Genomic DNA, 12,709 nt, shown 5'->3' with positions numbered 1-12,709 from the left:
CCCAGGTATTTTGTCCTTGTAAAGCCCTTTGCACACTGGAGTCAAGTTAACCCTTAATATCCTTTTTGACAGCAAACCAGCTTGAGTCACATGTTTTTAAGTCCTTTATCTTCAGTGAGTTCAAATAATTTCTGCAGCGATTTTCTACGCTCTCTTATTTGCCAGTGTCCTATTTAGAGTACAGATACCAAAACTAATACAGTATTTCAGTGCTCTTCTTAGCAGTATCAGATAAGATGGTAAAATCTGTGTGTATACATCCCAATAATGCGTTATATAACTACGTAGGCAATTGATTAAAAAAAATCCTTCATTGTGTTCGATGATAAGTTTTGGGATCAATTAATCAGAGTTATGATTATTGTTATTATTTTTGGTTAGTGTAAGTTTCTAGATGGTAAGCATTGAGGAAAATAATCATGCTGTTGATTATTTAAAAAACATTAAATGAAAATTAAAATAACCCATTGAAAAAAATAGCACCTTCAAAACCTTGTTTTAAATAGCACTGCAACGTATGATGATTTTTTTAAAAAGTAAATTATAAATTTGCTGGGGTTTATTGCGAGGGTTTTTTCCCTATCTTGTGCTCAGAACAGGACCATTTTGGAAGCCAGGTGTTAGCTATTTAGCAGCCCAAGAGGTCATTACAGAAATATGCGCAGAACCACGTGCGAGCAGCGTACTTGGAGATTTCCTCTGCACTTCCCTCAAGAAGCACTCAGAAACAGAGAGCCCAGCTTCAATATTTAAGTCCAGAAAATGAAACATTCATGTGCTGTAGCTAGATATTGTTGCTGTAGCCAGATATTGTTGCTGTAGCCGACCAACCCACGCCTGCCTAAGGTTGAGGATGCACAACCGAAATTCATATTCTGGCCGTAAAAAAACCTGCGTTTAGGGACGCGGAGTCTGACCAATCAGACCAAATAAATCAGCGGGCCCAGGTTTTATCATCCCAGATAACCCTCATTAATCCAGCCAGCTTTTCCCGAAGACAAAGGACAAAATGAATCGCTTCATTGGAGCTGCCTGAGCGGCATGCTAATGCGGGGAGGTGGAAGGCATGAATTATTCATGCCCTCGCAGCCCGAGAACGGGCAGATCCTGGTTTTCCCTGTCACCATTGCAACAAGTGGCACTTGTCCCAGCCAGGCTGGGGCCACCAAACGTCCCTGGAGAGCAGGGAAATGCCTTCGGGAGGGGGAAAACCTCCCTGTCTCTGCTGTACCCGACACAGCCGGGTGGATTTTCAGGTTAAACCTCACCCAAAATGGACCCGGGAAACACAGTCTTTCGTAACTCAGCTGTACTTGACCATAAACTACCCCTCTTGGAGGAAAACAGGTGGCTTCGGTAAGTTTGTGCAACTTTTTGGTGTTTTCTGAATGCACTGTAAGCTCTTTTCAGTTTACAATAACTTTAATGTGCACTGTTTTACCGGTCCTTCTAAAAATAGTCTGTGTTCTTTGCTCTTACTTTCTCTCACTTTTAAAGTGACCAAAAGAACCCTAAAAAGGCACGCAATATTTATTTTCAGCTCTAGAAAACATGCAAACATTATCCACAAAACTGACACTAAAGTTATGATCAAGCCTTCTGAAATTAACTTGTATTATTTAAATTTTTAAAGCCCCATAGCACACCACTAAGCCAAAACATATTTATGATCCAAGTCTGATTTCTTGCAACCAAAACTGAGAGTAATGTAATTCAGTGTCAAACTGGAGAATCTGAAAGAACTTGTGGGGTTTTTTTCATAAGAAATGTTGGTTCCCGGTTGTGACTTGGAACTTGTGTTGTTTTTTATTCAGCTAAATGCCTTCCTGATTGGGCTGGGAACAGGAATTGAGACCTACAGAACTTTGTTACTATGCATTAAATATTCTGTTGTATCATAAAACAGTTTAAAAGCATCGGTAACTTACCCAATTTTACTAAGGATAGGGAGAAAATATATTTTGTATGTAAAACATATGGCAGTGTCAGACTAAGGCTAGACTTACTACTTTATAAGGTGACAAGCTTGGTTTTGCCTTATTATTCCTTATCATTATACCTGCCTATAATATTTGTTTCAATTGTTTGCCTGATTTTTGTTATTTTCCAGTAGTGATACCATCAGCATTGCCTGAGAGCTCTCAGGTAACTCTCTACCTGGCACAGTTAAAAAACTGATATAAATAATCAGCTCCCAAGAGCGGAGGCCATGGGTAGGAGCGTGAATATGAAATGAATCCTGAATAAGTTTTGATTGTGGATAACAAGCTCTTCCTCTTTTTATTTGTTTGTTTTTAATTACACAGTCCAGATTCTGCTGCTTCTACTTTATTTTCTTTGTTTTGATCATAAAAGCATTTTCCTTGACATCCGAGAGACAGCCAAATTTCGAAAGGATAAAAGTACAGCATAATGGTATCTAGTGCTAACAGTAATTAAATGCTCTGTGTTTTAGATAAAAAAAAAAAAACAAAAAACCAAGAGGTGAAAATAGGGATATGTAAATAACAGGAGATATGCAAACAATGGATGTAATCCTGCACTCCTTAATCATGGGAGTAATCCTTATTCACGTAAGTAATCCTGTTGGTTTCAATAGACTCGCATCAGAGGTGCCGTAGCAGAAGGCCCATATTTTTCAAGGAGATAACAGTGTCTGTTTTACCTGGTTTTTCTGTAATGTAATTTTAGCAACACAGTTTTTAGTGATGTGTTTGAATGCATTAGTGATAATAATAAATTAGGCTTTACCAAATGTCTATTTTCCTTCTAAAAGTATAAAAGAGAAAAATGGAATAATGGAGTGGACGTGTCAGTAAGAAGGTACAAGCCCCACATATTTTATGAGGGACGTGCTTGTGGTGGAATGGCACTGCTCACCCTGGTGACTGTGTCTGTAGGTTACTTTGTGGTACATGAGGTGTATAAACTTTGCTGCTTTTAGGATAGCATGCAACTTTAGCAAAAAATCACTACGACACCTGATGTCTCACCAGGTACATTTGGGTCTCCACAAAAGTGATGTTGATAAATATTATTCATCTTTTGCATTGAAATACTTGGAGTTTGTGGTAACGTCCTGTGAATATTTTTATTGGTTCTGTGGTCTCTGATCCTGCTGAAATAAAACCTGCAGTTCTGCCTTGGGACTAATGCGTTTGTCGAAATGTTTTTATTGGTTCTGTGGTCTCTGATCCTGCTAAAATAAAACCTGCAGTTCTGCCTTGGGAGTTTTGTAGAAATGCTGTGGTTGTGTTACCCTCCTCATCAGCCTCACCTGGTGCTTCTGAGCTTTCCACCCCACCACCACACAGTGCTGCCCTGTAACCACCTGTGTGCCCTTCCCCAGGCAACACATCTGTTAATGAGGGAAACTAATTACTTAAAAGCTTTTGGAACAATGGGGGTTGAGAGGTATAAATAGTCATGAGCTGGTGCTCTGCAAACCATGGGCTTGTGTTCCTGCTGGATGCCAGCAGTGGTGGTGTGGATAGGAACCTTACCCTGCAGTCATTGCTGGGTTAAGATGCCTCCTCCATGGAGATATTCTCTTGCGTGCCCCCTGAAGGGATCAAAATAAAAATGAGGTAAAAATACAAGGGATGGTGGTTCCAGATGGCATACAAAATTTACGCTTAAGTGAAGTTGGTAGGAAGTACCCATTGGCTTTTTGTTGGTTGCGTTGAGATCTTGAGAATGAACTGATTGTTCTTTAGTGAGCTTCATTACGTGGCAAAGACTCTGGTGTTTTCTATTTGCAGGAGCATGAAGTCTCTCCAGGTAAGCCCCTTTCTGTCCCCTGCCCTTGAGGTCAATTATAGAATCATATAATGATTTGGGTTGGAAGGGACCTTAAAGATCATATCATCTTGTTCTAATTCCTAATCCTTGGAGAAACCCACAAGTGTTGGTTGCACCTTAGCTTGAACTTTATAACCACGGTTTTGGGGGTACTTTTTTCTACATCCATTCTCCTTTGTTGACTTATGTAAAAAAAAATCCACATGAAGCTATTTTTGTTGAAGGATCTCCTGGCAATGGGCAGAAGTCAGGTGCCCATTCTAATTTTTACTACCTATTGAGAATTTTAGAGGTGGCTGCTCATACAAATGTATTGAAAAGTCTTTAAAATTTGGCCCTAATAAAGTGCTCTAGAGTCGTTCAGCTCATTTTGAATCCAAAACCATGCATGTGGTGATTTGGAGTCGCCTGTTTGCTTTTTTTTTCCTTTGTGCATACAAACTATGTACAGTAAGGGGTGTTTCTTTTATCACTGATATGTCATCCTCATGATTCCCTTCATTGAGGATGCCTGTGTCTCCTTGTTTCCCACCCAAGGCAGGGGGGATGTGTAGTCTCCACTACTTCCCTAGGTTAGAAGCTCTGTGTGAGCAAAGCTATGGGTGATGCTGTGAGCAGGGGTAGGAGCAGGTTCCTTGTGGTTTGGCAGCGCTCCCTCCTTTGTGTGAGACGTATTTTGCTGCTCTTTGGGGCTGGTGACACAAAGGCAGCACATTGTGGCTGTTCTGCCTGGCTGTGGGCATCGCTAAGGTTGAGGGATTTTGCTGCATTGATGTGGAAGCGTCGGGAGGTTCCCTATTTTGGGCTTCCGTGGCAAAGGGATAAAAAAGATGGGATAAGATATTTAAAACACCAACCGCCAGTTCTAAGGCCAAGTAAGGCACAAAACAAAAGGCGAGTTTCAAAGTACAGGTAGAGGAGATTTTTTTGGCTGTAGTTTTGCAGTTGTCTGGGAGCAGGTGGCAGAGAAAGCAGACAGACTGGAAAAGCCAGTGTGGGGACTGAGCAGGGGCTGGGAGCGTGGCCCTGGGAGAGCCAAGCGGTGGTTGAACGTCAGCCACCTCCTGTGCTGTTCCCCCAGGTCACGGCCACGCAGCACGATGTGGTCGCTGTCTATGGAGCAGAGCCTGGAGCAGGAGACACGTCCCATGGTCCACTATGTCCTTGTGGTGGGACGCTTGCCCCGTTCATTGTGTGGAGGACCCTGAGGACAGCAGAGCCACGTGTGTGAGCAGGAAAGAGTCTGCAGCAGAAGGGAACCACATGATGTTGTGGATGACTTGGTTTGGTCTTTAACCTTGACAAAAGACTAAACCAACATAACCACCTTAATTAGTAGTAAGCTTATTAGTAGCTGCCTAGTGGCTTCTGAGGGGAAAAGCTGGGCTGATATGACAGCAGCACAGATGAAATTGCAATGCATGTGAAATTCTTAAAATTAAGGTTTTTCACTTGTTCTCCATGTGTTCTTTTGCTCTAAATCCCTTTCTGTGTCTGGGAGCAGCCAGCCCCGGAGGAGCAGCAGTCCTCACCCTCTTTGCGGTCTAGCCCAACCCCAAGCTGCTATCTCCCCAGGGCATGTTTCAAGAGTGTTCTTCTTTCATACAACACTGCTCCTGTTTCACATGACATTTCTGTCTCTGTATCTCTGCAGAGAGGGAGGAGTGAGCAGAGGGCAGTCACACTCAAACCTACGTGTGTGGTCCCGGGCACAAACCTTCCTCAGATTTCCATCGGTGCTGTGCAACATTCATTAATCACGGTTGTGTGATGGTGTAACACGTCAGTCATACTCCCATGGCTTGTAAAACTCGTGCATGAAAGATTCATCTTCAAGTTTTGAATCTCATGGTTCTTTGGGAGAGTGCGTTTCTTCCTCCCAGTGGGGTAATTAGTTCAGGAATTAGCTGAGCTCCCCAGCAGGATCTGTGTGTGTGTGTGTGTGTGTGTGTGCACCCAGTAGTGACACCTAGTGATGTCCAAGGCAGATTTGATTTCTTGAGCAGAAGAATGAGCTGTGAGCAAGAGGAGAGAGACCCAGGCTCTTTCCTGGTTGAACTGCAGATGATGAAATCATTCAGAGCTACAGAAAGGGAAGTTCTGAAGCTGAATGTCAGCCTTAATATATTTAAATGACAGCTACTGAACTGTCACCTAATGGTTGACAGTAATTACTAACAGGCAAGAAGCAACTGTTTTTATAACCTGCATTTGAAGAAGTCTAAGCTGTAAAGCACACCCGTGCCACAGCCTGGCCATGTGGCCACAATTGATAAATGAAGCGTCTCCTCCAGGCCTGAAATTGCTATAGTAGGTGAGTGAAAAACACTGATTGAAAACTTTATATTTCACAGCCTTCAAGGACTGACTTGTCTGTAGTGTGTGTTTGTGTATCGTGCTATGAGTTAAATAATTACTTGGAAGAGTGTGTTCATTTTAATTCGTTAGTTGACAGTGGTGCCTTTCAAATTGATCTCCAGCGTTATGAGTGATAAATGATGGTATGCTTTCAAAGGTTAAACACTTTTTTTTTTTTGAAGTATAATTCGCTTATGTTCAGAGAAGCTACAGTAGGAATATTATTAGACACTGGAGTCTCCCTCTAACTGTTATGGTAATGAACAACTCTGGAAACTGTTTGGTATTTCTATGGTTTGAGGCATCAGTGGCCCCAGAGAGAAATATGTTATCTTTCAACCAAGTCTTTAATTGTTTCCTCAGTTGGTAAAGGAGTTAATCTATTACTGGCAAGATACTCTCTTCAGCTGTGGGTGAATCTTAAAAAACCCTTTCTGTCGCTGTCAAAGTCAAGCGATCTGAGTGAATTACTCTGAATAACACTGCAGTGTTTTTCTGTAGCATCCACTTTGTCATTTTTGCTGTTTTCACGTTTCCTGGCAATACTTTTCTGAAGAGCTTTCATGTCCCTGTGGAATTATGCTGGTGACCCCCTCCTGTGGCACTGTCTGGCACCTGACAGTCCACCAGCAGCAACTGGGAAAATTCAGTGTAAACTGTCTGGAGATGACCACTGTCTGTTCTGAACTTGCATAATCTTTCCTCAACTCCCTGCAAAGTACACACAGCCCCTTGCTGAGTGTTGTACCCTGACTTGATGGTGTGTTACCATTAATAACTAGGGTCCTGCACAGGATTGTGTCACAAACAACTAAAAATATGCCTTTGCCTCCTCTATATAAACCTTTCCTGATGATTAAGTGCAGTAAAGGACAGAGGATGTAATGGTGCAGAACAAAACATGTAATAAAAAGTGATGAAATTAGTTATTTCCAGTTCCTTTGGCCATCTTTTGGAAGGTGAAGAATGAAGTCAAGAGAATATAGATACAATTTCCTTTGTATCTGCAGTAAAGCTCAGGATAAACATGGAATATGGCAAAGAAGAAGTGTTTCACATCAACAGACTGAGCAGAAGGTAACGCTCTCTCTGCAGCCTTCATGGGGCATGGAGCGCCTCTAGGATTGTGTTTCAAATCTAACCATTTGAATTTAATTGATTGCATGTATTTTTATACTTCTATATATCCAGATTTCTAGTGTCCCTTATTGCTGCCTACATGTAAAATAAAGTCTGGGGGTTGAATACACAGCAACTGGGCAGTCTGGGGAGATGGCTTGGCTTGGAAATCCCCAGTGGGAAGCGAGAGCAAGGCAGAGCCCTTGGCCACACATGGGCAGCTACTTTCTGCAACTCTTCTGCCTGTTGTTTCTTCAGAAATCACCGACTGCTCTGTTTTGGATGCAGAAAAGGAGCCCATTCTCCTCTCCATGTCACCAGTGCAGTGCTGATACAGCTCTCCTCACATCCAGCATTTCAGCCACGGAGATGAAACAAACACAATCACAGCTGTCAGACGATCCTACGTGTAAATTGATCCGATTTCCTATTTTGGAAATGTATATTAAATTATTTTTTAATTTTTTTCCCCAATAATATGAGAATATAACAGGTGAAGTTGCCCTGCAAAGTCTTGCAGAAGGAGGGTACTTTTTTCCTGTGTGGTCAGATTTTTTTAACAGATCGCTTTTAAATCTAAATTATACTGAAAGCAAGGTTTAATCAACAACGATGTGGCTGGTCTTCGCTTTGCTAAATTTCATTCAACCATCTTTTTGCTCGTGTGACTGAGTGAATAAAAATGAGAGACCCATTAAATTGAGAGTGGGTTCTCACCTTCATTAATAATATTATGCAGCATTGCAAAGCCAGAAGAGAATTCTGCAATGAAATTCCCTGCTCACCCGCAGGTAACAACACAACATTTCTCAGCGCGCTTTTGAAAAAAGGAATAGAAGCTGTGGGATTTCATTCTCATTTCCTACATCTAGAATTGGATGTGGATAATACAATGTGCATTGTCAGAGTGAGTATGATATGCCATAGAGTGCGTTCTGGACATATCTCTCATACAATCCTTTCCATACAGAATAAAATAGTTGGACGGAGATACAGAACTTAATGGGAGAAAAGAAAAAGCTGCCTACCAGAATGGACCTAGCAAATTGTTCACTGCTGCTCCAGTAGATTTAGGAGGGTTGCTATGGTTTCTTTTATAAAAATCTTCCAGCCACAGAAATGACTCTTGCAAACAAGGCTGCGTGTAGGTGTAAAGAGACGTACCACACGTGCAGCACCAACCTGAGTGTGCAGGGCCACGCACACCCCAGGACATTTGGTGCTTGGTGGGTGCTGAGCACGGCCAGCTCGGTCATGCCCTGTCCTCACCTCGACATTAAATTGTCCTAATGCAAACTGAGAACTGCCCAGTGGTAACAGCCATTCATTGGTGAAAACGTGAACACATTGCATGGCGTTGCTGAAACACCCCAACTCTGATTTTCCTGTTGTAACCTCTTATTGTTATCTCATAGTTCTGAATTTCTCAATGCTGAAATTTTTAGGGCAAATGCTGCTTGCTTCAGGGTTTTGGTTTTTTTTTTTTTGTTCTTTCTTTGCTTGCATAGTGCCTTGAACAACAGCTCATGACCTAGTTCTGTCTTTTAATTGCTACTGCAATATGAATTTTAATTCCAGCTAGAGTCCAGATGTACTGAGGATATGCAGCATGTCAGGGCCAGTGCCGTTGATCTACAGGCCAGTGTTTCCCAGCCCTTTGAAGTCAGGGAACCCTTACCTTCTTTGAAAAAAAATATCTTAAAACATATTTCACTGTTGTCTGGTGATGGGAAATGGAGATAATAACTGTTAATCTAAATGCTAATATGTATTTTCTCTTACAGATTAGTTTGTTTTACTGCTCTTTAAGCTTTGACTAAAAATACTAATGGAGATGAATGTGAGCCTTGTGTCTGCATCCTCCAGTGCCCAAGAGAGCCTGGCCGTGGGCACTGCCAATTTCTGGGAGCTCATCTCTGCTGATAAATACTTAGTATTGTTTGCTTCTTTCGTGACTATTTTTGGTGACTTACGGACATTGGTGGTAGAAGAGTGGGTCATCAAGAGCTGTAGATATTGTGCATCTGGTGATGACCTCAACTTGATGAGCAAGGTATTAGATTTAGCACGCTCCAAAAGAATACAATTTTTGGAGCAATGTAAACTTTGTTCACAAAAAATATCTTTATTTCCTTGTCTACACTTCCGAGGAAACACTGGCTACATTTACTGCATTCTGAGCATCCCACAGATTTCCTCCAGCAGTTGACATTTGGCTGTTGTGCTTAGCTAAGATTTCCCTCTTTTGCTCCACTGAAATGGGTAGTGAAGGCAACTTATCAATATGCCTTCTACTGACTGCTCTACAAAGGGCTTAAAGTTAATCATTATATGATTGCAGCTTGTGAAATCCTTTGGGAGGGAAAAAAAAAGCATGTATAAAAACATAAGCTGTTTTAGTTTAGATTAGATCTTGAAATGCTGGAATACACTAGTGCTCAATCAGCATAAAAGTTTAATTATTCATAATAAGGAAGCTACAAAATGGAGAAAAAATAGCAGGTTTCTGTGCACACATAAGCATGCCCTACCCAAAATATACACATATGAGGCACGTGTGAGCAAAGGATTTTTCAGGATGTCTTCATCATTACTCTTTCCCAAAAACTACTTGCCAGACCCTGGTGCTTGCTAGTCACTCTGCCAAGCAGAGATTTAAAAGCACAGCTACATGCAGTTGTTATCACAGTGATATATTACACATAACCATGTATATTGCAACTTGTTCTCACAGTAGACATAACGTTACTGTCTTATATTATTACTGATATTTGATGTACAATACAACTGTATTTAATTAGCTAATTAAAACACATTTTCTGCCAAAGATATGGTGAGCAGGAAGGAAAAAATCACCACCTTGGAGAAATGCCTCATAGTAGGATGACTAAAAAGAGCAGATAGTACAGCCTGAGAACAGAAATTTCATACATTAATCCCAAAGACCCCTCCTATTAATCCCAAAGCTGTGGAACCTTGCAGCTGAGTTTTCAGAATACAAACCAGCAATTTAGCTGTAAAATAAATCTCTTTGAAAGGAAACCATCATGATACCACCTATAAGCATTTTAGAACAGCCAGTTCTAAAGGTTGTGAGTAAACTAGGAGAAAGATGCTTCTGTGCTCAAAGGATAAGTACTTTTGTTTTGGAGAAAAGACCTTCTGCTCTTCACCCAAAGGGCTGAAGACTTGCCCAGGGAGTCATCCCTAACACAACCACGCTTATGTCCCCTCCTTGATACCCACCTTCACGGTGGCAACGTGGGATCATTAAAAAAGGTTTGATCTGCTTTTTTGCATCTTCCGAGGAGGCAGGAGACAGAGTTTGTTGGCCAGCAGTCTGCGTCGGGTCTCTCGACTCCTCTTTGTGTGGTTGATGGCAATTTCTCCACCGCCACGCTGCCCAAAGCCAAAGGCTCCCTCGGCAGCAGAGCCATCAGCAACCGCTTTCATGTGCGTCCCTCCTGTGGGAGACGTGGGCTGACTGTTATTGTACGTGGGAGGAGGATGTGAGAACACCAGCCAAACACCACTGCACGTCCCTTTTCTCTTGCAGGTGGAAAGATAAAAGGGCTTGTAAATGGGTCTCTGAGCCCTCTTTCACAAAACTAGGAGTTTTTTTCTTCCTCAGGGCTCATCAGGGGGCTGGGAGAGGGTCCCCTCTTGCATAGCATCTATTGCTTTCACCCTGTAGGGCTGGCATAGGGTGAAGGAGCTGCAACGGGGCAGGACCCCAGCTCCTGGTTGTGACACCTTTGTGACTCCAAAATTGTGTTGCTATCTGCAAACCTGCCCCAAAACAAGTAGGACTTGCACAGGGAATGCTTGTGGGAAGCATCAGTCAGGCTTTAGAATGTGGGTTGATAGGCTTGTGCAGAGTAAGAGACCTGTTTTGGTGGCTCCTTCCATGAGCTCATCCAGCTTGGGGAGCAAAAAAGAGTCAGGGAGGAGAAACCTGAGGAATGGCTCAGCAAGCTGCTGGAAACTTGTCCTCCTGTCTGCATTTTACAGGCTGGTAAACGAAGTCCTGTCCAGGGTCTGTGAGGAGCAGCTGAGGAATGACCACAAGGTGCTCTTGTCTGCTGGGACCACCTTTCCAACCCCTCCAGCTCGTAGATGATCACAGCAGGTTCCCGTGTAATGACTTATTCTTAATCATCTATGCTCATTTATTGTCTGGATCTTCAGTGAGCTTCGCTGCCTCTTACTCACATCCAAATTCTGCTTTATTACTTTTAATGTTGTTTCTCTTCCCCTTTGCGCTCCTCAGGTAGCAACTGCGTTTTAGCATGTTTTCAGAAACCAGCAATAATATTTCCTGAGACGATTCATTTCTTTAATTTGTTGTTGTTCTGGTGTCTGACACTTCCAGCTCGTGCAGAGCTCTCCCTGGACTTGAGAGTCTCTCTGCAGTACGTGTATCTTGACTGCAGTTTATTTTAATCAGGGCTCCCGGAATTCGGTAATACTTCAGGCCAATTTCTACAGTAAATCTGAACGCCTCAGCAAAAACATGTGCAGCCAGTGATCAGACATAATTGCCAACAATTTCACACCCACAGAATCCTTACTTGACTCTAACATTCCTGAAGCCCCATCTTTCCCATCACCGTTTCGAGCAGGAATCTAGTGGTTGCTAGGGGATGGAATTTTTTATGCACTTATATATGAAATATTTTTAGCGTGAAGTGGAGAATTACCCACAGAGTTTTCTGGTTAATATTTGCTGTATTAAAATGGAAGGACCAAAATGCGGTGAGAAGCAAATCTCTAGAGGTCCAGAGACCAGGTTTGCTACAGGTACTACCCAGGCATTCAAAATATTACTTGAATCCGTGTCTGCTGAATTTAGCCAGAGCTCTGACAATTACAGGCTGTCACCAGAGACTTCCACTTCTACTCCTGACTCAATTACCAGGTCTCATGCTTCTCATAATATTACCATTGCTGTAAATAAAGTCAAATTCATTCTCCATTTTCTTTGCTGTTCTAAGGAAAAAGGAAGTGGCTGACTTCTAGCACCTAGCATCCAATTGAGCCCAAGCCTCAGAGGAACCCTTAGTTGAATTTGAACTAAATATTTTTTTCAGCAAATTTGGGGTTTCCACTGAGCCTAGGAAACAAAGCCTTCCATATTTATTGCCCAGTCCCAAATTCTTGCTATAAGAACATTTGGTACCCAAAGGCTAAAAATAACAGATATACCTAAACAACTTAGGTCTCCTTAAAATTTTACAAAGATCAGTAGCAGACAGATTACTTTAGCTTACCACTGGGTTACATTTAGTGCTACTGTACTTTCCATAATGCGTTCCCCTTCCTTATGCAGCCTAATACTTGTTTTCCTTTTTGCCTATTCTTGCGTGCTGAAAAGATGTTTACGTTAAGCTGTTTGTGACTCTTGGTCTTTTTCCTAAGTGATTAGTTGATT

At 42.0% G+C, this 12,709-nt stretch overlaps 1 protein-coding gene across 1 annotated transcript in view; it reads left to right on the top strand.

Annotated features, from left to right (window-relative positions):
- The first annotated feature begins 1,121 nt into the window (after positions 1-1,121).
- The window catches only part of LOC106889812 (chromosome unknown open reading frame, human C10orf90), a 66,067-nt gene continuing 54,479 nt past the window's right edge, over positions 1,122-12,709 (top strand). Inside the window, exon 1 of the mRNA XM_014945227.1 lies at positions 1,122-1,356. Coding sequence (XP_014800713.1) covers positions 1,191-1,356 — 166 coding nt within the window. The 5' untranslated portion in view covers positions 1,122-1,190. The remainder of the gene's footprint in view (positions 1,357-12,709) is intronic.

The sequence above is a fragment of the Calidris pugnax genome, unplaced genomic scaffold (assembly GCF_001431845.1).
Source record: "Calidris pugnax isolate Ruff unplaced genomic scaffold, ASM143184v1 scaffold89, whole genome shotgun sequence".
Taxonomy (NCBI): domain Eukaryota; kingdom Metazoa; phylum Chordata; class Aves; order Charadriiformes; family Scolopacidae; genus Calidris; species Calidris pugnax.
The sequence above is the reverse complement of the archived record's forward strand: the minus strand, read 5'-3'. Positions and strand labels throughout refer to the sequence as shown.